Raw genomic sequence first — 27,072 nt, 5'->3', positions numbered from 1 at the left:
ACTCAGCCCCCGTGCCCACCGCTCTCCCCTGTGGGGGCAGGAGGCAGAAGCTTGGTTCTGCGGCAGCCAAGCTCCCCCCCCCCACGTCTTCCCCCAGCGTGGTGCTTTCCTGCCCCTCCCCCGCTCCTTCCCTGCGCCAATCAGCTGATGGCCCTAGCAAGGGGGAGGGGGAAGAGCAGCAGTGTGCACACAGCTCCATAGAGGACGCAGAGAGAGGTAGGGACGGAGCCTGGGGGAAGGGGGTGGAACAGGGCATATCCCTTCCAGCCCCCTGCCATGAGCTGCTCAGGGCAGGGGGCTGGGAGCAACCCCATGAGCCGAGCACCCCAGCCTTCGGCCCTGCACCCCCCACCCCTCTGCCCTGCACCCCCACATCCCAACACACACCCAACCTTCTGCCCTGCAGCCCCCAGCTCTCTGCCCTGATCTCTGAACCCCCCCCACACCCCAGCCTTCTGCCCTGAACCCCCTTTCCCAGCCCTCTGCCCTGACCCCTGAAACACCTCCCCCCCCCTCAGGTCTGGGGTCCCGGCCGCAGGCCCTGATCAGCCCGCTGCTGGCCTAGGTGAACAAAACCCCAGGCTGGCAGCGAGCTGAGCAGGCTGGTGGCGTAAGATCAGCATTTTAATTTAATTTTAAATGACGCTTCTTAAACATTTTGAAAACCTTGTTTACTTTACATACAATAGTTTAGTTATATAATATAGACTTCTAGAAAGACCTTCTAAAAACGTTAAAATGTATTACCGGCACGCGGAACCTTAAATTAGAGTGAATAAATGAAGACTCGGCACACCACTTCTGAAAGGTTGCCGACCCCTGTATTAGTATATTGGTTTGAAGGAGATAGTAGCCAATGACTTGGTGACACTTAGTGACATTGTTTGTTTAATAAACACTAGGGGTGGGTTAATAACACCAAAAAACCCTGCAAGTATTCACTATAATTTAAAAATGAACTTTTTGACTTTTCTGCTGTCCCGGTACACAACTTCTTTTGTTTGTTCAAATGATCATGGAAGGCAATCAAGTCTTCCTTGCATAAGTGTTCATAAAAAGTAAATTTTAAACTTGCCCACTTGAGCATTTGAACTGTAACTTAGAATCATAGAATATCAGGGTTGGAAGGGATCTTAGGAGGTCATCCAGTCCAACCCCCTGCTCAAAGCAGGACCAATTCCCAACTAAATCATCCCAGCCAGGGCTTTGTCAAGCCTGACCTTAAAAACCTCTAAGGAAGGAGATTCCACCACCACCTCCCTAGGTAACCCATTCCAGTGCTTCACCACCCTCCTAGTGAAAAAGTTTTTCCTCATAGCCAACCTAAACCTCCCCCACTGCAACTTGAGACCATTACTCCTTGTTCTGTCATCTGCCACCACTGAGAACAGTCTAGATCCATCCTCTTTGGAACCCCCTTTCAGGTAGTTGAAAGCAGCTATCAAATCCCCCCTCATTCTTCTCTTCTGCAGACTAAACAATCCCAGTTCCCTCAGCCTCTCCTCATAAGTCATGTGCTCCAGCGCCCTAATCATTTTTGTTGCCCTCTGCTGGACTTTTTCCACATCCTCCTTATATTCTTCTTAGAGTGCTTGTTCATGTCGATTCCAATCAGGTGTGTGTGTGCGCATGTGCACGATGGCCGGAAGATTTTTCCCTTAGCAGCATCCCTCGGGTCAGCCTGGGCACCCCCTGGAGTCGCGCCTTCATGGTGCCTAATATATAGCCCTGGCAACCCGCCACCCCTTCAGTTCCTTCTTACCGCCAGTGACAGTGGCTGGAACTTCCCTTGGCTCTTGCTCAGCAAGTTTCTTTGTTATTCCGTGTATATAGTTAGTTAGCTGTTGGTAGTACTCCAGTTAAAGTTTAGTATAGTAGTTGGGGGGGGGGAGGGGAGGAGAGGGTTCCCCCCTCCCAATCTGGCCCTGGCACTGTGGTATGCCACGGTCCCCGGGATTTAAAAACTGTGAGGCGTGTGCTTGGCACATGCGTAAAAGTGATCCGCACTCGTCGTGTCTTAGGTGCCTGGGGGAGACCCATCAAAAAGATCATTGCAAGATCTGCCGCAAGTTCTGCCCAAGAACACTTAAAGAATGGGAACAGCGGCTGAAGGTGATCCTCCTGGAGAAAGCCTTGCACCCCCATTCTGACCCGGGCTCGAGAGACGTTGGCGCCGAGGAAGGACTCCTCCAGGGACGCTCGGCAGTGACACAGCTCCTCACAGGGCCAATCTGATAATAGGCACTGCTCCCACTCGCTGGTGCCTTGAAAGAAGAAAAAGCCGGACGACCGTTCTCCTCCGGCTAAGCCTCGAAGTGCAACCCCAGGCGGGCCACTCCTCGGCGTCTCCTTCTGGGGCCGTGTCGACTCCTGTCCTGGTGAGGTAGTCGAGTCCGTCCCCACCTCGATCTCCGGCGCCTACACAGCAGCTTCAGCTCCCATCCACACCGGAAGCGTACCAGGCCGCCAGAGATCTCCTCGCCTGCCAGGGAGGAACCCTCAGCGCCGACGGAGCCCCGTCCTCCAATGCACTCTAAGGGAAAGTTGGCTATGATGTCAAGGCGCTCCCCTTCGCCTTGTCCATCGGCACCTACGTGCTCCGACAGAGAGCCTTCCCGCTCCCCGAGCTCTCGACATTCGAGGCACCGAGGATCGGCTCCTCCGTGGTCTTCAGTGTCTGAGACCTCGGAGCCCAACTCCTATCGCTCAAATAGCAGAAACCCGTAGCGCGAGGTCGGCAGAGACGGAAGGGAGCATCAGGCGTGGCCTCCGCAGTGGCAGAACCTGCCTCAGTGGCCCTTCTGGACTCGCTGGGCTTATCACCAGGGCCAGGGAGGAACCTAGGGCCCGTGCTCAGCGACGTCTTTAGTCGCTTCCGCCACTTTTGTGCCGCCTTCCACTGTGCATACGCACCCGGCGCCTACAGTCCCGACGCCTTTCCCTACAGCACCGTCATTGATTCTGGCACCGTGCTGTGCTCCGACTTCGGCACCGGCCTTCGTGACGGCGACACACCCATCTCCCACGCCTGCACTGTTGTTGACGTCTACCTCGATGCAGGCACCTACAGACCAGGTGCCGACATCGGCACCTTCCTCCCCGACCCCGGTGGCTCCTGTGAGTGTGCCGATGCAGCTCCCTTCTGTGAGACTACTGCCGACGTTGACTACGGCCCTGGCACCGACATTGGCACCACCTCCTCCAATGCTGCCCCGGGGGTCACATGACACGTCCGGGGCAGATGGCAGGGAGCTTCCACCACCGACACACACTTCTTCCTCCTCGTTGCCAGACGAAGCGTTGGCAGTGACGTCCATAGCTCCTGCGTTAGAGGACAGAGTTCAACAGCAGTTGCTCCGCAGGGCTGCCCAAAGTCCAACAAACAATTCAGGACCTCCCCTTTGAGGGTGAGACTCCGTTTTCAGAGAAGACGGACAAATGGCTCCACAGCCTAAAAGATTCCTGAGCCACCCTCAGATCCTTGGGCTTGCATACCCCGCTACATAGCGGAGACACTTCTGCCCACAACCTCCTCAAAGGTTCCAGCAGCAGAACCACCAGGATAATTCTAGGAGGAGGAACCGGAGTGGTAGGAGAAGGCAACATCCCTCCGCTAATCAAGGCCAGCCCAAACCACCCTCTGGCCCTAAACCGGCCTTTTGAAGGTGCAGTCGAGGACGGCGTACCAGACCAGAGACTGGATTCACCCTGCCTTACCTTTTCCTCCCGACTATCTCCTTTCTACTATGCATGGTCCCATATAACTTCAGACCGCTGGGTGCTTTGCATGGTAGAGAGGGGATACTCCATCCAATTCTGTGCCCTCCCGCCCTTCCACCCCCTTCCCCGTCCCTCTTCAGGGACCCTTCTCATGAGCAACTTCTCATTCAGGAGGTGCAATCACTCCTAGCACTAGGGGTGGTGAAGGAGATTCCACTGCAACACAGGGTGAGGCTTTTCTAGTCCCGCTATTTCCTAATACCGAAGGCCAAAGGCGGCCTAAGGCCTATCCTGGACCTGCGCGACCTCAACGGGTTCCGGAAACTCAGGTTCTGCATGGTCTCCCTGACCTCCATTATCCCTTCACTGGATCCAGCAGACTGGTATGCCGCCCTCGACTTGAAGGACATGTATTTTCACATAGCGATTGCGCACAACCACAGAAAGTTCCTCAGGCTTGTGGCCAACGGTTCCCATTACCAATTTACCATCCTCCCTTTCGGCCTGTCAGTGTCACCTCGAGTCTTCACCAAGTGCATGGCAGTCGTCGCCGCCTTTCTGTGGAAACATCAGATACAGGTGTTCCCATACCTTGACGACTGATCAAAGGCTGATCCAGGGCTCAGGTGGAAGCTCAGGTGGCATTCATCAGAGCCACCTTCGAGAATCTGGGCCTCCTACTAAACGAAATCGACTCTGCCCCAGTCCAGAGGATAGAGTTCATAAGGGCCGTTCTGGACTCAACCCAAGCTAGAGCATTCCTCCCACGGGCGAGATTCCAGGCCCTCAACGCTATGATCCAGGGACTCAGGCAGTTCCCCACTACCACCGCAAGAAATTGTCTCAAATTTCTCAGCCACATGGTGGCCTGTACGTAAGTGGTTCGGCACACCAGACTCATGCTTCGGCTGCTTCAGTCGTGGCTTGCGTCAGTGTACATTCCTGCCAGGGACATCTTGGACAGGACTGTGACCCTACCTAGCCCTATCCTCGACTCGCTCCTGTGGTAGATGGACGCTCAGCAGGTGTGCTCAGGAGTCCCCTTCCCTGCCCCACACCCATCCCTGATGCTAGTGACGGACGTGTCAGACTTGGGGTGGGGAGCTCATCTGGGGGACCACAGAACGCAAGGCCTCTGGTCACAGACAAATCTCCATCTTCATATCAATGTCAGGGAGCCCAGAGCGGTACGCCTAGCGTGTCAGTCATTCTGCCCATATCTAGCAGGCCAATGTGTATCGGTCATGACGGACAATACGACCGCGCTGTTCTGTATCAACAAATGGAGGTGCACGCTCCTCTCCCCTGTGCCAGGAAGCCCTCAAGTTATGGGACTTTTGGATAGAGCACTCAGTCGATCTAAAGGCATCGTACCTTCCAGGGGTCCAGAACTAGCTGGTGAACCGCCTCAGCAGATCTCTTCACAGCCACGAGTGGTCCCTTCGCCCGGACATCACATCTTCGCTCTTCCAGGGGTGGGGCTGTTCCCTGATCGACCTCTTTGCCACGCGACGCAACTAGAAGTGTCAGCAGTTCTGCTCCTTCCAGAATCACAGTCCAGGCTCCACAGCGGACGCATTCCTCCTCCATTTGGGGGGGGGGGGACCGCTTCTATACACCTTCCCACCCCTACCGCTCGTCCCCAAGGTCCTGCTCAAGATCCGCAGAGACCAGGCTCGGGTCATTCTCATAGCACCAGCCTGGCCCCGCCAGCATTGGTACACATCTCTCCTAGACATATCAGTCGAAGCCCCGATTACCCTGCTGCTCTTCCCGGACCTTCTCATGCAGGATCATGGGCGGCTCCAGCACCCGAACCTGCAGTCGCTGCATCTCACAGCCTGGAGGCTCCATGGCTCAGTACTTTCGAGCTTTCCTGTTCAGAGCAAGTCGGACAGGTTCTCTTGGGTAGTAGGAAACCCTCCACTAGGGCCACGTACCTGGCGAAGTGGAAGAGAATTTCAGTCTGGTCAGCTCAGCGCAACTTTTCCCCGATGCTGGCCTCAGTGCCCCAGATTTTGGATTACCTTTTCCACCTAAAGCAAGACTGTCTCTCCTTGTCTTCCATAAGAGTACATCTAGCTGCCATCTCGGCTTTCCACCAGGGGGTACAGGGCCGCTCGATTTTTGCTAACCCCCTGGTCAGTCACTTCCTGAAGGGCCTCGACAGGTTGTACTCGCACGTCCGCCAACTGGTTCCTGCTTGGGACCTTAATTTGGTCCTCTCTAGGCTCATGGGGCATCCCTTTGAGTCTTTAGCAACATGCTCCCAGCTCTACCTCTCCTATAAGGTCGCATTCCTGGTGGCAATAACTTCAGCCTGGAGGGTGTCTGAGCTCAGGGCTCTAACGTCCGAGCCGCCCTACACAGTGTTTTTTAAGGACAAGGTTCAGCTCAGGCTCCATCACGCCTTCCTCCCAAAGGTGGTATCGCAGTTTACACATCAACCAGGACATTTTCCTCCCAGTTTTCTAACCCAAGCCTCAGGCGACTAGCAGGGAACAGAGGCTCCATACTCTCGACATCCGCAGAGCGCTGGCCTTTTACATTGAAAGGTCGAAACCGTTCAGGAAGTCGGTACAGCTCTTCGTCGCAGTAGCGGACAGGATGAAGGGCCAGCCTGTTTTGACACAGCGCTTTTCATCATAGATTGTGGCCTGCATTACTGAGTGCTACAATCTAGCAAGGATCACCACGCCCCTGATAATGGCGCACTCTATAAGGGCGCAAGCTTCATCAACAGCTTTCCTGGCTCAAGTCCTCGCCCAGGAAATTTGCAGTGCAGTGACGTGGTCATTGATACACGCTTTCGCCGCACACTATGCAATGTGGCAGGCCAGAGATGATGCGGCCTTTGGTAGAGCAGTACTCCAGTCAGTGGACAGCTCCGACCTGCCCCCTCCTAAATTTGCTTGGGAGTCACCTGATTGGAATTGACATGAACAACCACTCGAAGAAAAAATCTTCTCGTAACTGTTGTTCTTCGAGATGTTGTTCATGTCCATTCCAATACCCACCCTCCTTACCCCTCTGTCGGAGTAGCCGGCAAGAAGGAACTGAAGAGGTGGCGGGTCGGCAGGGCTATATATTAGGCGCAATGAGGGCGTGACTCCAGGGGTCGCCCAGGCCGACCCGACGGATGCTGCTAAGGGAAAAATCTTCCGGCCATCGTGCACATGCGCACGCACACACCTGATTGGAATCGACATGAACAACACATCTCGAAGAACAACAGTTACGAGAAGGCGAGTAACCGTTTTTTTTTATAGTGACACTGCTTGACGCAGCAGGAGTACAGGTTTTCCAAAACCCTTTCCCAGAGCCCTGGCACAGTGGAAACTAAACTATACAAGGATCTGACCACATCCTTGGCAGCAACACAATGCATACATGCACTGTCCCAGTATGAAAATGGGAGATAGTTCACAGAGTCAGTAAATCAGAATTTAATCTGTTAAAAGAATCATGGTTTAGATAAGATTCGTGATCCAAAAATGGAAAAATTTAATACTCCCTAATCTTATTTGCAATGTTTCATTCACCGGGAGTTATCCTCATTATAGGAGAAATTCTCATACAATCAAAAAAAAGACACTAACCATCTGACTTGACCAATCACAACTAACCAAAACAACTTTGCATCGTGAATATTCATAGCAACATGTTCATAGTTGATCTATAAAAAGAAAAAAGTTACCGAAAATGAGTTACTTCAATTGTTTAAATTTGTCATTGAAGATACAAACAACTTAAAACTTTCCAGCAGTGTTCGAAAGCCCAAATGCCACTGCACTGTTGGTGTATTAGAACCAGAAAATGAAATTAATCAGTCTAGTTTCATTGTCTTAGTTGAATCAAGTTCCAAATTTCAATGAGTTGTTCAGGGTAAATTTAATTTTTAAAAATCTTTCATTTGCAATAGTCTAAAGTAGTAATAATAAAGTAATCAATCGAAAGAATAAAACCTTACCTTGACATTGTCCTTGTTTAACTTCTCAATAATCTGTGTCACTAATTCCGTTTGGTATCATTTGAAATATTTTTTTTTCCTGTTTTAACAAAATAAATCTTTCAAATTTGTCCAGATTGTCAATTTGATTTGCTAATTCATTATTTATAATCCCAGGATACAGAAGTGTACAAAGCTACAGTAAAGGATGACATCACCAAGTGGCAGAATGTTCTGAAAGTGCACAGCTCTGTGGATTGGTTAATTGTGGTAGTTGAGAGCGATGCAAAAAAAAAGAACAAAACCAACATCCTTCCCCGAACATCTATAGTAGATAAAATAAGAAATGACTTCTGTAACAAGCAAAGTGACAGGTAAGGACTTTTTCAAAAATATTGTTTATAATTGTAAAACTAGTTTTCTGGCTAATCATTTAATAGGTCCAGTTTTTCACTTAAAAGAATAGTAACTTCCCTGATGCCTAACATTAAGCAAATGGCATTGGTAAGATGTATGTCCATCTGTCCCAAAATATGAACCAATGGAGGAAAAAGTTTGCTGCATCTTTTCCTGAATTAGTAGTGGTTGGAATAAAAATTAAAAAAAAAAAAAAGAGAAAGGAGGGGAGGAAAAGTAGTTCTGTAGGGCTACAGTTAAATTCTGGATGTTCACCTCTTCCAGAAAAGATAAAAGGCTTTAAACATACTGAAGCTATATTTTTGTAGACGCTGATTCAGAATGAATGAAGTAACCAAAATCAATGTTCAGAACTTCAAATCCTTGGTTTTTCAAGGTTTATGTAAACCCATCACCAGTGAGCCAGAGGAAAAGTACAAGAGTAAAGTCTTAGGCCATGTCTACACTATTTGACTTAAGTTTTGTTGACGATCATAAGCTTTAATAACATCAGTGGAGCATGTCCACACAACATTCCTTGTGTCAGCTAAGCGTATCCACAGTCATTGCTTTTTCATCGACAGCGTTGTTGTATCAGGGTAGCTATCTCACTGTGCAACTCTCCACCCTCTGCCGCTGGGAGCTCTGGTAACAGATCACGATGCACTGTGGGGACATGCTCGCTGTCACATGATGCATTTTTTTTTGTCCCATCATTCCATGGGCTTCCTACTTCGTTTTGTGCTGTTTTTCAACAGTCCGTGTAAACCGTATGCCTGCCACCTCTGTCTGACAGCATAAATCCTGAGCTACTGATCAGGCTGGTGCTGAGCATTATGAACACAGTGTGGCTGGTCTTGCAGTATTTCATGAGCTGTGACAGAGAATGAATCGGTGATGCCTGCCCTGCTGTCTGCCATGGAAACAAATAATTCAAAATTGCTGCAGGCGTTCATGGGCCAGCTTGCCATGGTGGACTGTTGGTACTGGGCTCGAGAAACAAGCACTGAGTGGTGGGATCGCATCATGATGAATATATGAGATGATGAGCAGTGGCTGCAGAACTTCTGTATGCACCAAGCCACCTTCCTGGAACTGTGTGTGGAACGTGTCCCAACACTGCAGTGCAAAGACACCAGAATGAGAGCTGCCCTCACTGTGGAAAAGCGAGTGGTGATCGCTGTGTGGAAGCTGGCAACTCCAGACTGCTACCAGTCAGTTGTAAACCAGTTTGGAGTTGTAAAGTTCACTGTGGTGGCTGCGGTGATGCAAGTGTGCAGGGCCATTAGTCACCGTCTGCTTTGAAGGACAGTGACTCTCAGTAATGTCCAGGACAAATAATTGATGACTTTGAGGCAATGAGATTCCCTAATTGCAGGGGGGAACTCGTATCCCAATTTTGGCCACAGACCATATCGTGACCGAGTATATCAACCCAAAAGGGCTACTTCTCCATGGTCTTGCAGGCGCTGGTGGATCACCGGGGCCATTTGACTGACATCAGTGCATGGTGGTCAGGGAAGGTGCATGATGCACGCATCTTTCGGAACACTAGACTGTATAGAAAGCTGCACACTGGGATTTTCTTTCCAGACTAGAACATTCCACCAGGGAATGTGCAAATGCCCATAGTGGAAACCCCACCTACCCCTTGCTCCGGGGCTCATAAAGCCTTACACCAGGAACCTACACAGCAGAGCTTTTTTTGTGTTTTTTGGATTTCTAAAACATATTTTTATTGATTTTGAAAATATAGAATACTCATTTTGTAATCTCTCCTGTCTTGTGGAACACAGATTTAAATTTCTTTCTAAACCTATCCTAAAATCATAGTGTAGGACTGGAAGAGACCTCAATACATCATCTATTGCACTCCCCTTCCAAGGCAGGACTAAGCAATAACTAGACCATTCCTGACAGGTGTCAGGACCCTCCTGCCTACCCAACGAATGCTTCCTTTCTATCTACAGTACAAGGCTGTTCGATATACATTATCATTTTAACGCTATTATTTGTTACCTCCATTGACTGTCTGTCCTTAGTTCATACCATTTACTAATAAAAGTCTTGAATTGATGTTGAGCAAGGAAACTCAGATTTCCATTCTTTCGATTTGACATTGTTTACAGTAGTTAATTGCAGGGGCTATTATAAGTTTGTCTGGATGTTACTTTTTATTCCCACAAAATAATTTCCATCAATATCTTTACAGATGTGTGGTACTGTCTGACCCCTTGAAAGACTCTTCCCGTTCTCAGGAATCCTGGAACGCCTTCCTGACAAAACTCAGGACGCTGCTTCTCATGTCTTTTACCAAAAATCTAGGCAAGTTTGAAGATGACATGAGAACTTTGAGGGAGAAGAGGACTGAGCCAGGGTGGAGTTTTTGCGAGTATTTCATGGTCCAGGTACAGACTTAAAGAAGAAATTTTTTAGTCCTTTGTTTTGTTGAAAGCATTCTTTTTGGCTGTATTTTTTTTTTAGATCACTCTCCTTTTTAAAAGATACGGAGGCTAGTATTATGGCAAAACTTGTCACTATTCTTGCCTGCAATGTTTTTGTGGTGCTGTGTTCACCTGCAAGATCTGTTCAGGCTTCTGTGTCTCTTAGGACCTTGGATAGCAGAAAGGCTATGGATTAGTTGTGAGCACAGATAATTTTTTTAATAAGCATTTTATTAGTTGTTCCATTGCCTTTGTGTAAAGGTCTTTAAAAATTAAAATATATTATGGCTGTGCAAATGAACCCTTCTAGTTAAAATATTATACCAATGTGCTCTACATATTACTAAACTTTCTTTTTCTTAGAATGTTATCAGAGTATAAATGACCTTAAAGTTTTTTAAAATGGAATCATGTAATTCTCTGGAGAGAATTCTGTTTTCAGATGTTTTGAATTTCCCGATCTGCATGACTCCTAAATGTATCTGATTTGTTCTAATAAACATTTAAACACTTACAGAAAAAACTGCACATTCAAATTACAACATTAGGGATTGATTTGATTAGAATATTTCTCTTAAAATGTAGACTAGAAGGTATTTCCCATGTGTGATGCCATATAGTTTTGAGTTTTTGCATTATGTAAGATCGGTCCCACCACCTCCTTGAGACTTCTCGCCTCCCTGCCAAGCCCCCCACCCCCAGCTCATTATATAACACAAAACCAGGTGGTTGGACAGGAGAAGTCTCATTAAGGTGGAGTTGAGAGTGAGTACAGATCAGTAATTTAGGATAAAATACATATTACGGGGATGTTGTTGCAATTATCCCAAACCTAAGTGTGTTGAACACAGTAAATTATCAGTTAAGGTTTAAAAAAAAAAAAAATCTAAACATGCTTAAGCCTTATGATGACAGTGGGGATGAGAAGTGGGGATGAGAAGTGGGGAAGAGAAGAAAAACAAATGTCTTAAAATTCAGTGTTATCTGAAACCACAAATACTAAATACCTTATTTGTAGTCATGTAGGGGCGTAGGCTGAAGTTCAAAGCTTTTTGCATTATTCTGTTAACCCTATTCAGGATGGAAAGAAAGGTGACACCAAGTGCTAAATTTCTTAAAGGACCTGTTTAGGAGTTAAAATTAGTTAAACTCATTAACAGATTTACTTGTAAATTCCCAGAAAGTTTATTCTATGGAGTAAACGCTGTTGTTTGGGGGAGAATAGGTGGAATTTTTCATACATAACATATGTTGAATCCCTGCTTTAAGTGTAAAACTGAACTTTAATTGTGGACAGGGGCGGCTCCAGGCACCAGCGCAGCAAGCGCATGCCTGGGACGGCTAGCCGTGGGGGGTGGCGTGCCAGTCGCTGTGAGGGCGGCAGTCAGGCAGCCTTTGGCGGCATGCCTGCGGGAGGTCCGCTGGTCCCGTGGGTTCGGCGGCAATTTGGCGGCGGGTACGCCGAAGGCGCAGGACCGGCAGATCACCTGCAGAAACATCGCCGAAGGCCGCCTGATTGCCGTGCTTGGGGCAGCAAAAAACATAGAGCCGCCCCTGATTGTGGAGCTGCAACTAGTGTCTCCATAATACAAATAGAATGAATAAATTATAAGTACATCAACAGTGTTTTCTGGAAGAGGTGAGTTTTATGAGCTTCCTGAGAGTTAAGGCTTGTTCTAAATATTTTATTATAGTGAGTAAGGGCTTGTCTGAACAGGAAAAAATTACCAGTATAATTATACCACTATAACTTTTTCCATGTGGACAGGCTTACTGTAGTTTCTTTTCCCCGTTTAGCTTTGGAAGCAGTATAGGTTAACCTGGAAAAAGGCACTCTTATTCTGGAATTAGGGTGTCCATCAGGGGAGTTATAGCAGTATAATTAATTGTAACATTACATTGTCCTGGGTATTCAAACCCTCAGAGACAAGTTTGGAGAAGTCCTTTTGGGTTAGTGAGTCCTTTTCAGTTAACTTTTTTAAAATCCACAATATTGACTGCAACACATTTTGATAACTTGTACCTTTCTTTGTCTGTGTGTTAAAAGGAAGAGCTGGCCTTTGTCTTTGAAATGCTGCAGCAGTTTGAAGATGCCTTGGTGCAATATGATGAACTTGATGCCTTGTTCTCTCAATATGTTGTTAACTTTGGTGCTGGTGGTAAGTGCTTTAAATCAACAAATGAATGTGTGCAGCAGATTAGTTAGTTCCACTCCCTGTTCTGCTCAGGACCAAATTAAAGTAAAACAGGGCCCTAGGCACAGCCTATATGGTTCTGCCACACCCTTTCCTGGGGGTGGCAGCAGATTTCAATTAAGATGAATGAGACACTTCATGATACTTAGAGCTATTGTTTCATGCTCTCTCCAGATTCAGACAGGCAACAGTTATACTCTGGTCGTGTGTTCAAGCTTTTCTTTGCATCCGTGAGGTCTAGAAACATCATGAAAGCTGAGATTCTGGTCTCATGTGAGTCCAAGAATTGGGGCCCTAGCCATGGGTCTAAAGTACCTATGTCTTGATCTGGCCCTGGTGCTGCTGCTTGTTCCCAAAGCTTGCTATTGAGTCATAAAAATCAAATCTTCCTGTATGCTATTTTGAAGGCTTCCCATTGAATCTAATATGATTTTTTTAAACAACATGCATGATTACAGGCTACCTTAGACATTGGCTAAAAAGTGGTTTTCAAATTTAGATACAGTAAGGAATTCTAGACACTGTAGAGTTATGCCATGCCCAGTTAATGCATATGTATACAATTCTTTCCTTGTATATTTAATATAAATTGTTTTCTACAAGCAGTATGAGACTTGAGTTCATTTCAGTTTGGCAATAACATGGGATACATACCTTTCGAGACGTGTCAAGTAATGTGAAATCAGTTATTTTGTATAAGTAAGATGTTATGATATTTCATAATACGACATGAGGTGTTCAGATACCACTAAGTGTAGATGTAAAAATACAAAGATGTATGGAACACTTAACAAATAACTTACAGTGAATTAGTGGGATAAAGGCCGATATCCCTAAACTAAGGGACACACCTATCATGGTGAGGTGTAATTAATGGGTGCTCAGGCAGATAAAGTTGCTCAGCTTTCTTTCTGTAATTTCACTTGAGATTTACTGTAATCACCCAGAAATGCATTGTAAACCCGTTGTTTTACAGCTTATAGCTGGCAGGTATCTAGGTCAACATTTTGAAAATTGGGTGCCTAATTTTAAGTATTTAGAGTAAGTAATGGGAGGTGTGGGTGCCACTTTTGAAAATCAGGCTTCTTATATAGGTATTGACCCTCACGTTGTTTGTGGGGTTAAAAGAAAAAAAAACACCTTACTTTAAAATAATGGGTTTGGACATTAACTGTATATTTGTTTACTTAGATGGAGCAAATTGGTTGACATTTTTCTGCCAACCAGTGCGGAGCTGGAATGGGTTGATTCTCCGTAAACCAATAGATATGGAGAAACGAGAGCTAATTCAGAATCAAGAAGCCACTCTATTAGACTTGCGCAGTTACCTGTTTTCTCGCCAGTGCACGTTGCTGATCTTCCTACAGAGACCGTGGGAGGTGTCCCAGCGAGCACTAGAGCTTCTTCACAACTGCGTGCAGGAGCTTAAGCTACTAGAAGTGAGTTAGTGTAATATAATTCATTATGTAAATAACATCTCTTGTTTAATAACAGAGGTTTGTCCAGTTGTCACTCGCCGCTGACACATTTAGCACTGCTAGTGTACTATCAACATAATGGTGTAAAAATTTCTAATTGTAATATTGCTACAATATTACATATATATTACTGTATGTTTTAAAATAAATATCTACCTGTGAGGATAATGACCTGTGCAGTGGGAGAGTCTCAGAGCAGGGACTCGAGCCAGAGTCCAAACATTTTCACAGCAGTGAAACAGTCCTGCAGCCTGAGCCCCGCGAGCCCGAGTCAGCTGACATGGGGCAGCCATGGGTTTTTCTTTGATGTGTAGCCATACGGATGGAGACTGCATAAAGGTTTGTTTTTTTTGGAGGTAGCATTATGATTGTCTTGTATTGTTAAAATGTTCTGAGCCTTATCTGAAAAACTAATATAAATGTACTATGAAGCTGATAGTCATTCATATGCTTCTTTCCTGAATTCATTACCAATGTCTGATCTATAGCCAATAATTAACTTATATGTGGTAACAAATGTATAGTTGTGTGGGGAATAGGGCAGGAAGACTATCTTCTTGATATGTGGGCCAGCAGCTCACTTCAGAACTGTGTGTTACTACTGTATCTTAGTGTTATACCGTGGCTTTATCAGGTATGCTGGGGGGATAAATTTTGATCATCCCCAATGTATATAAGATGACCAAAGTTAAGTATTAGTACACTGATCATATGTCGGTTTTCAGGAACAGTACTAAGTCATTATGGGAAAATGTCTTCCTGACTCAAGCTTGTGATTAATTCCTTATTAGTCTTATCCTTGCTATTGTAACTGCAGATACTATTCTTAGTCAAAGTTAATCCTTCTGATTGTTTCTAAGATACCATGGTAGTGAAAACTCCATGAGATAATTATTAGTTGCACTGAAAAACACTTCCTCTTCTCTATCTTAAATTCGGTGCCTTAGAATTTGATTGTCACATTGCTCATGTATCCCAACACAGAGTAAGTAGGAGTTCCCAATGTATTTATACCATTTGTTGTTTAATATACTTTTATCAGATTTTCTTACTCCTTTCCAAATTGAGCAAACCTAGGGCTTGTCTACACTACCATTTAAGTTGATGTAACTTATGTCACTCCGGTGTGAACCCCCACCCCCGAGAGCGACGTAAGTTTCATCAACTTAAAGCGGTGTCTGCACAGCGCTATATTGGCAGGAGATGCTCTCTTGCTGACATAGCTTCCACCTCTAGTTGAGGTGGGGTAATTATGCTGACAGGAGAGCACTCTTCCATTGGCATAGTGTGTCTTCAGACATGCTACAGCGGCGCTGATGTAGCAGTAGTGTACATTAGCCCTCAGTCTTCTAAATCTCCTTAAATGGAAGCTACTTCCCATGCAGTGCACTTCTTCCCCAGTCTCTCAAGCTATGTCCTAATATGATCAAGCAATTATTCATTTCTCAATGACCTTTACTGTTCATCTTCAGGTCTCTGTTACTCCTGGAGCTTTGGATTGCTGGGTATTTTTAAGCTGTTTAGAGGTCCTACAAAGAATAGAAGGCTGCTGTGACCGAGCACAAGTAGATGCCAATGTTTCCCACACAGTTGGCTTATGGACCTATGCCACTGAAAAGGTAAGCAAGCAAGCTCAGTTACGGAGACATCACTTGAAATGTGCCATGGCTCTGTGTCAAACTGGGACATGTTTTATTGTGAATCTAGAAGTTCTTTAATACACTGATCTGTAGACTAGTCTGGTAGTACTCTGTTGTGCTACCTGACATAATCAGGTTTACATTTTTTCTATTTCTTCATTGGGAGGCAAGGGCTGGGAATACTTAAGCACATGCTCAGCTCTTTGATGTAGAATGTTGAGAAACATAATGGGCAGGGAGAGGTTAGTCTGTAGAAGGATTGCAGTGTTAGAGGCATGGAGTGAAGAGCACCAGAACCAATGGCAAAACAGCAAATGAGGTGGGATTACAAAAAGTCCATTTAGAACCATTAAAAGAAAATATTAGTCCACACAGTGTGAAATTTACTACTTCGAGGGGCAAGACAAGTAATGAGACCCTATTATAAAATAGATTGGATAACTTGTTGATCAGTAACCTCTGTTATGCTAAAATGACAATCTAATTCTTCACATCAGAAAATAATCACCAGGGTTGACCTTCAGTCAGATAGCATCCTTTGACACAGAATTTAGCAAACTACCCCCAATTCAGTCCCATGATGATTGGTAACTATTCACCTACATCTTTAATGGCACTCTGTTCAAGAAGAAATGTTTCACATCGCATACAGCATTATATAAATAATTAGATGTGTTATGAGTTTTTTCAACCTGTATATCCATCCAATCCGTACATTGGAGGCTCTGGACACAATTAAACAGTTGTGTAGTTTAATTTTTTTTTTACTGAAACACAACACTAATTAAATACTATAAACCTGGTATTTTAAATGCACCTGTCTGTTAGTAACTGCCAGACAGATCAAAGTTGTTCTCTATACATTAAAAAACAAACAAAAAACCCAAACCCTTGGGTTTAAGTATCGATATTTCAGATGTTTTATAAAAATAAAAGTGCTGAGTGTTTACATTTTTAATGTCTTTAATACCAAAAGTTATTTACTCGTAAATCTAATTTAGTCTTAGATAAGATTCCTTTCAGCTTTTCAAGTAAAATGCTCAGCCACTTTTGGAAGGCTCTCCTGTCTGTCCCTTGAGGAGACAATTTTAATAAAGGTTTTATAAGTGTAGTAATATGGCAACAGTATTTATTATCAAAACATCCTGTACTGATCTGTTGGGAGTCATGATGTGGAAGACATTTGTTAGCAAGGCTTTTTGTATGGATATTCGTAACTTTTTGAAACCTATTTATGTCTTGTATTTATTTTCATAGCTAAAGTCCCTTGGTTACCTGTGTGGACTTGTGTCAGAAAGAGGACCTAATTCAGAAGATCTTAACAGAACAGTTGATCTGTTAGCAGGCTTGGGAGCAGAGCGCCCTGAAACAGGTACTACCAAAACCTACATACTTTATGTAATACCTTGCTATCTGTTTAAATATGTGGTGGCTTCCCTCTTATATTAGCTCTTTAGATGGGGAGAATTAAATTCACTTCTGTAAGTGGATAAATGTACACGTGACACTGTGGGGGTGAAGGAAAAAGGGGGAGCATATGTTCTTTGAGTGGTATAGTGTGTGTATTTCATTATTATTATTATTAATAATAATAATAATAATAATAATATTATTATTTTTAATTATAACCCTTTAATGCGGAGTGTGGATTTCCCAGTATATATTCAATTTATCAACATTATGAGGTGCCACAGCAGACATCTCTGATCACTCTTGGTTCTGAATTATACTTTTATTACTGCTCCTACTACAAGTCTTAAAATTAAAATTCAGTTTGAGAATGAAACAGAAGAATCCTTATTAGATATTGTATACCCTGTATGTAACTAGGGCTATAAAGTGACATAATTGTACTGTATTAGTCAGAACCACATAGATTTAGTTGGCTTTCTGTTTCTGTATTAGTCTGAATCTCTAAACAATTAATAGAAAAAATTCCATATGTTAAATATCTACTAGTACAATTAGTGTATTTGTACTGTTTGCCAAATGCTGAGATGTAATTCTACTTTTGCAGGTGGGATAATGAGTGAAAGGGAATCCAGCAATATGCAGTCTACTGCAATTCCATTAAAAGCGAGTTTTCCCTTTTATAATTTTTGACTTGCTGCAGTTGGTAGTTTTTTTCCTTACCAAGTGTTTGGAGTGACATAAAGACGTTAAACCAAACAACTTTTTTTAAGTTCCAGTATTGCAGACTTTTCTAGTAGAATGCAACACTTTAAAGTCATTTGAGAGACTAAAATACCATATAAAGTACAGACCTGAAGAAGAGCTCTCTGTAAGATCAAAAACTTGGCTCTTTCACCAACAGAAGTTGGTCCAATAGAAGACATTACATCACCTATTTTGTCTCTCTAATATAAAGTACAGAAGCTTCTCATACTGTTTTTTATAAATCCTAAAATGGGTAAGTATGAGAAGTATTAACCTTGTTAAGATACAGGGGAGTATCTAAATATAATTTTATGTTCTGACAGATTTTGGTGAATGTGATATAGAACAGTATTTTTAAAACAGTGTAGGGAAGTTTTCTTAGCTGCTGTAATGTCATTTGAATTTTGACTGGAGCAGCACATGTAGTGGTCAGTAAAATAAATCCTGTTAACTAGACATTTTAATTTAGAATTTGAAAAAACAAGATTAAGTTACCTAAATAGTCTGGACCATCTTTAACTGTAGCACATAACATAAAAATAATGTTGTTCTCTCTCTACATTTGATTATTGCATGTTAAAACAAAAATCTATTTGTAAGTCAGTATCTTGTTCACTTTATTTTGAAGCCAACACCGCACAAAGTCCTTATAAGAAACTCAAGGAGGCCTTATCATCTGTAGAAGCTTTTGAAAAACACTACTTAGTAAGTATGGCATAAAAGTATTTTCACTGTAGTAAATATACATACAGAAAATGGTGAACATATTATGCATATTCATGGAATGGTTAAGGCCATCATTTTCAAACCTTGGGTACCTAATGTTAAGGTCTCAAATCTGTATTCCGGCATTTATGCAGTCTGAGGCCTGGTCTACACTGGGGGGCAGGATCTATCTAAGGCTATGTCTACACTACAGAATTAGGTCGGATTTATAGAAGCCGGTTTTATAGAAACCGGTTGTATGCAGCCGATTGTGTGTGTCCCCACCTAAAATGCTCTAAGTGCATGAAGTCGGCGGACCGCGTCCACAGTACCGAGGCTAGCGTCGACTTCCGGCGCATTGCACTATGGTACCTATCCCACAGTTCCCGGAGCCTCCGGCGCCCATTGGAATTATGGGTTGAGATCGCAATGCCCGGATGATGCAAAGCAGTGCCGCGAGGGGTTCTGGGTACATTGCGTCAGGCCCCTCCCCCGCCGTCACAGCAACGGCAGACAATAGATTCGCGCCTTTTTACCTGGGTTACCTGTGCAGACAACATACCACGCCAAGCATTGAGCCCGCTCAGCTCAGCTCACCGTCACCATATCTCTTCCGGGTGCCGGCAAACGTGGGACTGCATTGCTAAACAGCAGCAGCAGCTTACTGCCTTTTGGCGGTAGACGGTGCAGCATGACTGGTAGCCTTCATTGGCGATCTGGGTGCTGGCAGCTGTGGGGCTGGCAGCCGTAGGGCTGCATTGCACCAGCCCCTTGCCTTTTGGTAGAAGATGGTATATTACAACTGGTAACCGTCGTCATCGTACTGCAGTGGCTGTCGATCATGGGCACCCGGGCAGACAATGATGGTTATCAGTCGTAGTATGCTATTTTCTGCCAAGTGCCCAATATTGTCTGCTAAGCACCCAGAAGAGGCCGAGGGCTATCTGGGTGCTGGCAGACATGGGGCTGGCAGCCGTGGGGCTGCATTGCACCAGCCCCCTTGCCTTGATGATGATGGTTATCAGATGTATTATTCGCAGGATGGGGCAACATTGCTATACAGCAGCAACCCCTTGCCTTTTGGGCAGAAGATAGTATATTACGACTGGTATCCATCGTTGTCATACTGCAGTGGGCATCAGATCGTGCAATAGACCTGAAGGCTTACTGCCAAGCGCCCAGTATTTGCTGCCAAGCACCCAGAAAATGCCAAGGGCTATCAGTCATGCTGCGCCGTCGTCTTAAGATGTAAAAAATAGATTTATTCTCCATTCATTTGCTTCCCCCCTCCCTCCTGCTAAACCCAGGCTTTTGAGTTCAATCTTTGGGGGGGGGGGCATTCTGTGTGACAGTTGTTTGTGTTTCTCCCTGATGCAAAGCCACCTTTCTTGATTTTAATTCCCTGTACCTGTACGCGGTGTCACTCGCCCCTCCCTCCCTCTCTCCCTCCCTCCCTTCTTCCCCTGGTCCGTCAGATACTACTTTCGCGCCTTTTTTCAGACCAGACGCCATAGCCAGCACTGGGATCATGGAGCCCGCTCAGATCACCGCGGCAATTCTGAGCACTATGAACACCACGCGCATTGTCCTGGAAAACATGCAGAGCCTCCTGGACATGCCAAAGCCAAACCAGGACCAGCTGAGGAGGAGGCGATTGCAGCGCGGCGACGATAGTGATGAGGAAATTGACATGGACCTCTCACAAGGCACAGGCCCCAGCAATGTGGAAATCTTGGTGTTACTGGGGCAGGTTCATGCCGTGGACCGCCGATTCTGGGCCCGGGAAACAAGCACAGAGTGGTGGGACCGCATCGTGTTGCAGGTCTGGGACGATGCCCAGTGGCTGCGAAACTTTCGCATGCGTAAGGGCACTTTCATGGAACTTTGTGACTTGCTTTCCCCTGCCCTGAAGCGCCAGAATACCAGGATGAGAGCAGCCCTCACAGTGGAGAAGCGAGTGGCGATAGCCCTGTGGAAGCTTGCAACGCCAGACAGCTACCGGTCAGTCGGGAATCAATTTGGAGTGGGCAAATCTACTGTGGGGGCTGCTGTGATCCAAGTTGCCAGGGCAATGAGAGACCTGGTGATATCAAGGGTAGTGACTCTGGGAAACGTGCAGACCATAGTGGATGGCTTTGCTGCAATGGGATTCCCAAACTGTGGTGGGGCGATAGACGGAACCCATATCCCTATCTTGGCACCGGCGCACCAAGCCACCGACTACATAAACCGCAAGGGGTACTTTTCAATGCTGCTGCAAGCCCTGGTGGATCACAAGGGACGTTTCACCGACATCAACGTGGGCTGGCCGGGAAGAGTACATGATGCTCGCGTCTTCAGGCAGTCTCTTCTGTTTCGAAAGCTGGAGGAAGGGACTTTCTTCCCAGACCAGAAAATAACAGTTGGGGATGTTGAAATGCCTATCGTGATCCTTGGGGACCCAGCCTACCCCTTAATGCCATGGCTCATGAAGCCATACACAGGCAGCCTGGACAGCAGTCAGGACCTGTTCAACTACAGGCTGAGCAAGTGCCGAATGGTGGTGGAATGTGCATTTGGCCGTTTAAAAGCGCGCTGGCGCAGCTTACTGACTCGCTCAGACCTTAACGAAAAGAATCTCCCCATTGTTATTGCTACTTGCTGTGCGCTCCACAATATATGTGAAAGTAAGGGGGAGACATTTATGGCGGGGTGGGAGGTTGAGGCAAATCGCCTGGCCGCTGATTACGCGCAGCCAGACACCAGGGCGGTTAGAGGAGCACAGCAGGGCGCGGTGCGCATCAGAGAAGCGTTGAAAACCAGTTTTGTGACTGGCCAGGCTACGGAGTGAAACTTCTGTTTGTTGCTCCTTGATGAACCCTCTGCCCCTCCCCCACCACCCTGTTAACTCTACTTCCCTGCAAACCAACCACCCCACCCTCCCCCACTACCCTCCCCCCTTCGAGCACCACTTGCAGAGGCAATAAAGTCATTGTTGCTTCACATTCATGCATTCTTTATTAATTCAGCACACAACTAGGGGGATAATTGGAAAGGTAGCCCGGGATGGGTGGGGGAGGAGGGAAGGAAAAGGACACACTCCAATTTAAAACTTTAAAACTTATTGCTATGGAAATCATCTAGGGTGGAGTGAGTGGGTGGCCGAAGGCCCCCCCACCGTGTTCTTGGGCGTCTGGGTGAGGAGGCAATGGGACTTGGGGAGGATGGCTGCTGGTTACAGAGGGGCTGTAGCGGCGGTCTCTGCTCCTGCTGCCTTTCCTGCAGCTCAACCATACGCAGGAGCATATCACTTTGATGCTCCAGCAGCCGGAGCATCGACTCTTGCTTTCTGATTACAAGTTGACGCCACCTCTCCTCTTCAGCCCGCGTTTCAGCACGCAACTTCTCCTCTTCAGCCCGCGATTCAGCACGCCACCTCTCCTCTCGCTCATATTGGGCTTTTTTAAAATCAGTCATTGACTGCCTCCACGCATTCAGCTGTGCTCTGTCAGCGTGGGAGGCAGTCTGAAGTTCAGTAAACATTTCGTCACGCGTCCTTCGCTTCCTTCTTCGAATATTCACTAGCCTCTGCGAAGGAGTAAGATTTGCAGCTGGTGGAGAAGGGAGAGGTTGTTAAAAAAGATACATTTTAGAGAACAATGGGTAGACTCTTTCACGTTAGATTTTGCTGTTCACAACATCACACAGCACATGTGCTTTCGTTACAAGGTCGCATTTTTCCTCTTATATTGAGAGTCTCCTGGTTTGGTGTGAGAGATCACTCACGCAGTGCCAGGACACAGATTTCAGCTTGCAGGCAGCCATGGTAAGACATATAGTCTTTGGGCTTTTTTAACCTTCTTAACATGTGGGGATGGTTTCAAACAGTTCTGCCCTCATTTCCCATACCAAGCACCCGTGCCATTTAAAATGGGTTTGCAATGTAAAAGGAGGGGCTGCGATTTCAGGTTTAACATGCAGCACAAACCCAACTAACTCCCCTCCCCCTCACACCCAATTCTCTGGGATGGTCACTTCAACCCTCCCCCCCACCGCGTGGTTAACAGCGGGGAATATTTCTGTTCAGCAGACCAGGAAGGGGCACCTCTGAATGTCCCCTTAATAAAATTGCCCCATTTTAACCAGGTGACCGTGAATGATATCACTCTCCTGAGGATAACAAAGAGTGATAAGGAATGGATGTTGTCTGCATGCCAGCAAACACCGGGACCATACGCTGCCATGCTTTGTTATGCAATGATTCCAGACTACGTGCTACTGGCCTGGCGTGGTAAAGTGTCCTACCATGGCGGACGGGATAAGGCAGCCCTCCCCAGAAACCTTTTGCAAAGGCTTTGGGATTACATGAAGGAGAGCTTTCTAGAGATGTCCCTGGAGGATTTCCGCTCCATCCCCATACACGTTAACAGACTTTTCCAGTAGCTGTACTGGCCGCGATTGCCAGGGCAAATTAATCATTAATCATTAAACACGCTTGTTTTTAAGCCATGTGTAATATTTACAAAGGTACACTCACCAGAGGTCCCCTGTGTGCCCTCAGGGTCTTGGGTCAGTTCGGGGGTTACTGTTTCCAGGTCCAGGGTGACAAACATATCCTGGCTGTTGGGGTAACTGGTTTCTCCGCTTCCTTGCTGCTGTGAGCTATCTATGTTCTCTCCATCCTCATCTTCCTCGTCCGCCGAACCCGCTTCCCCGTTTGCAGAGAGGGACTCATAGAACACGCTTGGGCTAGTGGTGGCTGCACCCCCTAGAATGGCATGCAGCTCCGCGTAGTAGCGGCATGTTTGCGGCTCTGCCCCGGACCTTCCGTTTGCGTCTCTGACTTTGTGGTAGGCTTGCCTTAGCTCCTTAATTTTCACGCGGCACTGCCGCGCGTCCCTGTTATGGCCTCTGTCCTTCATGGCCTTGGAGATCTTTTCTAATGTTTTGCCGTTTCTTTTACTGTTTCGGAGTTCGGCGAGCACTGCTTCATCTCCCCAGATGGCGATCAGATCCTGTACCTCCCGTTCGGTCCAGGCTGGAGCTCTTCTGCGATCCTGGGACTGGGACTGGGACTCCATCACGGTTACCTGTGCTGATGGGCTCTGCATGGTCACCTGTGCTCTCCACGCTGAGCAAACAGGAAATGAAATTCAAACGTTCGCGGGGCTTTTCCTGTCTACCTGGCCAGTGCATCTGAGATGAGAGTGCTGTCCAGAGCGGTCACAATGAAGCACTGTGGGATAGCTCCCGGAGGCCAGTAATGTCGAATTCCGTCCACACTAGCCCAATTCCGACCCCCTAAGGTCGATTTTATCGCTAATCCCCTTGTCGAGGTGGTGTTAGGAAACCGGTTTAAAGGGCCCTTTAAGTCGACAGAAAGGGCTTCGTAGTGTAAACGTGTCCAGGCTTAAGTCGATTTAACGCTGCTAAAGTCGACCTAAACTCGTAGTGTAGACCAGGCCTAAGTTACGCAACTTCAGCTACGTGAATAACATAGCTGAAGTCGACGTACTTAGATCTACTTACCGTGGTGTCTTCACCGCGGTGAGTCGACTGCTACTGCTCCCCTGTCGATTCTGCTTGCGCCTCTCGCCGAGCTGGAGTACAGGAGTTGACAGGAGAGCGCTCGGGGGGGTCGATTTATCATGTCTAGACCAGATGCGATAAATTGATCCCCGCTGGATCGATCGCTGCCTGCCGATCCGGCCGGTAGTGAAGACATACCCTGACATTCAAATGTGCGCACTATCCTTTAGTTACTGTCACAATATGGAGTTGGGAGCCTAACATTAGGCACGAGGTTTTGAAATTTTTGGTTTAACTTGAATACCTATTACTATGGGGATGCAAATGGATTTGTAACTTGTTCTAAAAAAAAAAATTGGCCATACTTTCAGAAAGTATATATTATTCTGAGCTTAGATTATATGATGGATAAATTAGATCTGTTCAGGAAACAGGCTGATGTTTGCATCCAGCTTTTTGGGAAATTTTCTTAAGCTTTGCTCTTCAATGGGATTTTTTTCCTGAGTATAATGTTAGTCCCATTGAAGTTGATGACACTCAGCATAGGTGTAAGGGTTGGAGATAGCATATCTTGTTGAATGATCAGGACCTTAGTTGTATGTTAAAGAATCATAACTTGTTTGTTTGTAATGTGGTATCTCCTTTTCTCTCTTATGGAGCCACAGTAATAATTCTGTAATTATATTTGTAAGCTACTTAGTATTAAGTCAGACTTTTCATGTCACCCAATTTTTTTTCTTTATGAAAAAGCTCCTTTGTGCCTGAAACTTGTACATACTGTTAGGCCAGTGACATTTGGTATGGAAGAGGTTAAGGGAAATTGAACAAGTCACTTTTAAAATATGGGACTTTGAAAATTGTGCCCTTTTTTCAGTTTTGTGAAAGTATCTCAAAAAGGGTTCGGTCTAAACACTTCAAATTTGATGTTCTACATTATTTCTCAGTAAGAACTAATGCAAATTAGTAAACTAGTAAATTTTTGGAATGACAATGCAAGAACTTGAATTGAACTTCTGAGAGCTTTGTAAAGGTCTCTAGTAATCTCTGAGATCTTGTAGAATTTAAGAAATTGTGAGCTAAATAAATGCCTGCAGAGCTTGGAAGTTACATTAGTGAAATTCCTTTGTGCTTCTGGCTACACAGAACTTATTTGAATTTCTAATGCATACAAGTAATTAGTGCACACTGTAAAAGTGTATATACTTCCAACCTCAGTTGCATCAATAAATATAATTTGAAATTAAAGCACATATTTTTATAACGAGACATTTCTATTTACTGACAACACAATATCAAGATAATATCTATTTAATCAAAATTAGAAAAGTAAGGAAATTTTCAACTAAAACTAAGAATTCTGGATGTTGAAAAATTTTGAAATATTCATATACACTTTAAGTAATGTTGGAGGGTTTTTTAATTTTGAAAGTCAGAAAATGCTGAGCTACAACTCCATGAACTACTTTCCCTGATTCTGTAGTGTCCTAATTAACAAAGATTAACAAGTCACAACAATTTTAGAAACTTTTTCATATCAAGTGTAAAATCTACTACACACATGTTGGCTCCTATCTTTTGTGTGTATGTAACTGAGGTGTCTATAGCCAGTATGTCTACAGTTGACCGTGTAGGGATTTGTTTGATCTATCTCAGCGGTTCTCAAACTGTTTTAATGGGGTCGCCAGAGCTGGCATTAGACTTGCTGGGTCCCAGGGCCAAAGCCCAAGCCCCACTGTCTGGGGTTACAGGCTGGGCTTCAGATCCTCTCCCCCCCAGGGCAGCGGGGCTTGGTTGGGCTCAGGCATTGTACCTCCCTTCCGAGATTGTGTAGTATTTTTTGTTGTCAGAAGGGGGTCGTGGAATGAAACTTGAGAACCCCATCTGTAGGGTGGTCTAAAACCATCATGAGATGTTAATGAGAGAAAGACAGGATTTTAGTCTGTATATAGAGATTCGACAGGGAAGATCTTAATTGTGAAATGTTGAATGGGAAAGACTGTCTTTAGACTATGTGGGAGGTGAAATGTTGCAGAACATAGCAGGAAGGGAGGGTTGTGTTTCTAGCCTGTATATGGATAGAATGATACAAAATGTTGGTATCTGTGGCCCAGAGTGGATTAGGAGACTGAAGGAGTTGGGGTTGCCAACGTGTGATCTATTTGGTGGTTTTCTGGTTAATGTGTTTGTGGGGGAGAGAGGTCTGTAGCCATATTAGAAATTTAGCTGGGGGAAGGGAGGGAGGTTAAGGAGACTGAACAGCAGGTTGTGGATGTGTAGGGAATGGGGCTCAAGGTTGGTTGTGGAACCTTAACTCTGGGTTGCTTGTCTTCCAGCAGAGTGCCTCAAACTATTTATTTAACTGTATAAATATTTTAAAATATATCTATGTACAACTTTAACTCTTAGTTCTTTGGGATTTGTACCTGTTGATTGAGGTTCCTCTTACATTCAGATTAAATTTATTTCAGAATAGGACCAGTTACATGATCTCTTTCACTCCAGCAGTATATGCACACATTTCCAAGTAGCGCTGTATAATGTTTGATTAGAAACCCAAATGACAAGGCTCTTGTACAAACTTTTAATGATCTGACAGATGTGAACAGGATGCACAAAAATCTAGCCTAGAGGGTAACAGAATACTGTCACCTAGAAATGTAGTCACTTTAAAAATGAGTTAGAAGTAGTTTCAAGTCCTACATCTGCCCTTAATCCCTGTCAGTTTTTGTGGTATTAAAATCTCATTGTCCTATTTCAAAAGATGTTTTTCTTTCCTCTATTGCTGTGTGTAATACTGACATAGAGGGTTACTGATTATACAGGGGAAACAATGATGGCTACTTAGATGCAGTGTTACCAGGTGTAGAAAATCTGCGCCCC

At 45.3% G+C, this 27,072-nt stretch overlaps 1 protein-coding gene across 1 annotated transcript in view; it reads left to right on the top strand.

The window, feature by feature from the left end:
- Positions 1-27,072, top strand: part of LOC112119902 (trafficking protein particle complex subunit 10) — a 102,800-nt gene that overhangs the window by 32,957 nt on the left and 42,771 nt on the right. The window contains exons 4-10 of the mRNA XM_024218795.3: positions 7,847-8,043; positions 10,278-10,473; positions 12,557-12,668; positions 13,896-14,143; positions 15,655-15,801; positions 17,080-17,194; positions 18,608-18,684. Of these exons, the coding sequence (XP_024074563.1) occupies positions 7,847-8,043; positions 10,278-10,473; positions 12,557-12,668; positions 13,896-14,143; positions 15,655-15,801; positions 17,080-17,194; positions 18,608-18,684 (1,092 nt within the window). The remainder of the gene's footprint in view (positions 1-7,846; positions 8,044-10,277; positions 10,474-12,556; positions 12,669-13,895; positions 14,144-15,654; positions 15,802-17,079; positions 17,195-18,607; positions 18,685-27,072) is intronic.

This window comes from Terrapene carolina, unplaced genomic scaffold (genome assembly GCF_002925995.2).
Source record: "Terrapene carolina triunguis isolate 2854851 unplaced genomic scaffold, T_m_triunguis-2.0 Scaffold26, whole genome shotgun sequence".
Classification (NCBI taxonomy): domain Eukaryota; kingdom Metazoa; phylum Chordata; order Testudines; family Emydidae; genus Terrapene; species Terrapene triunguis.
Note: the sequence above shows the minus strand (reverse complement) of the source record. Positions and strands in the feature narration are given on the sequence as shown.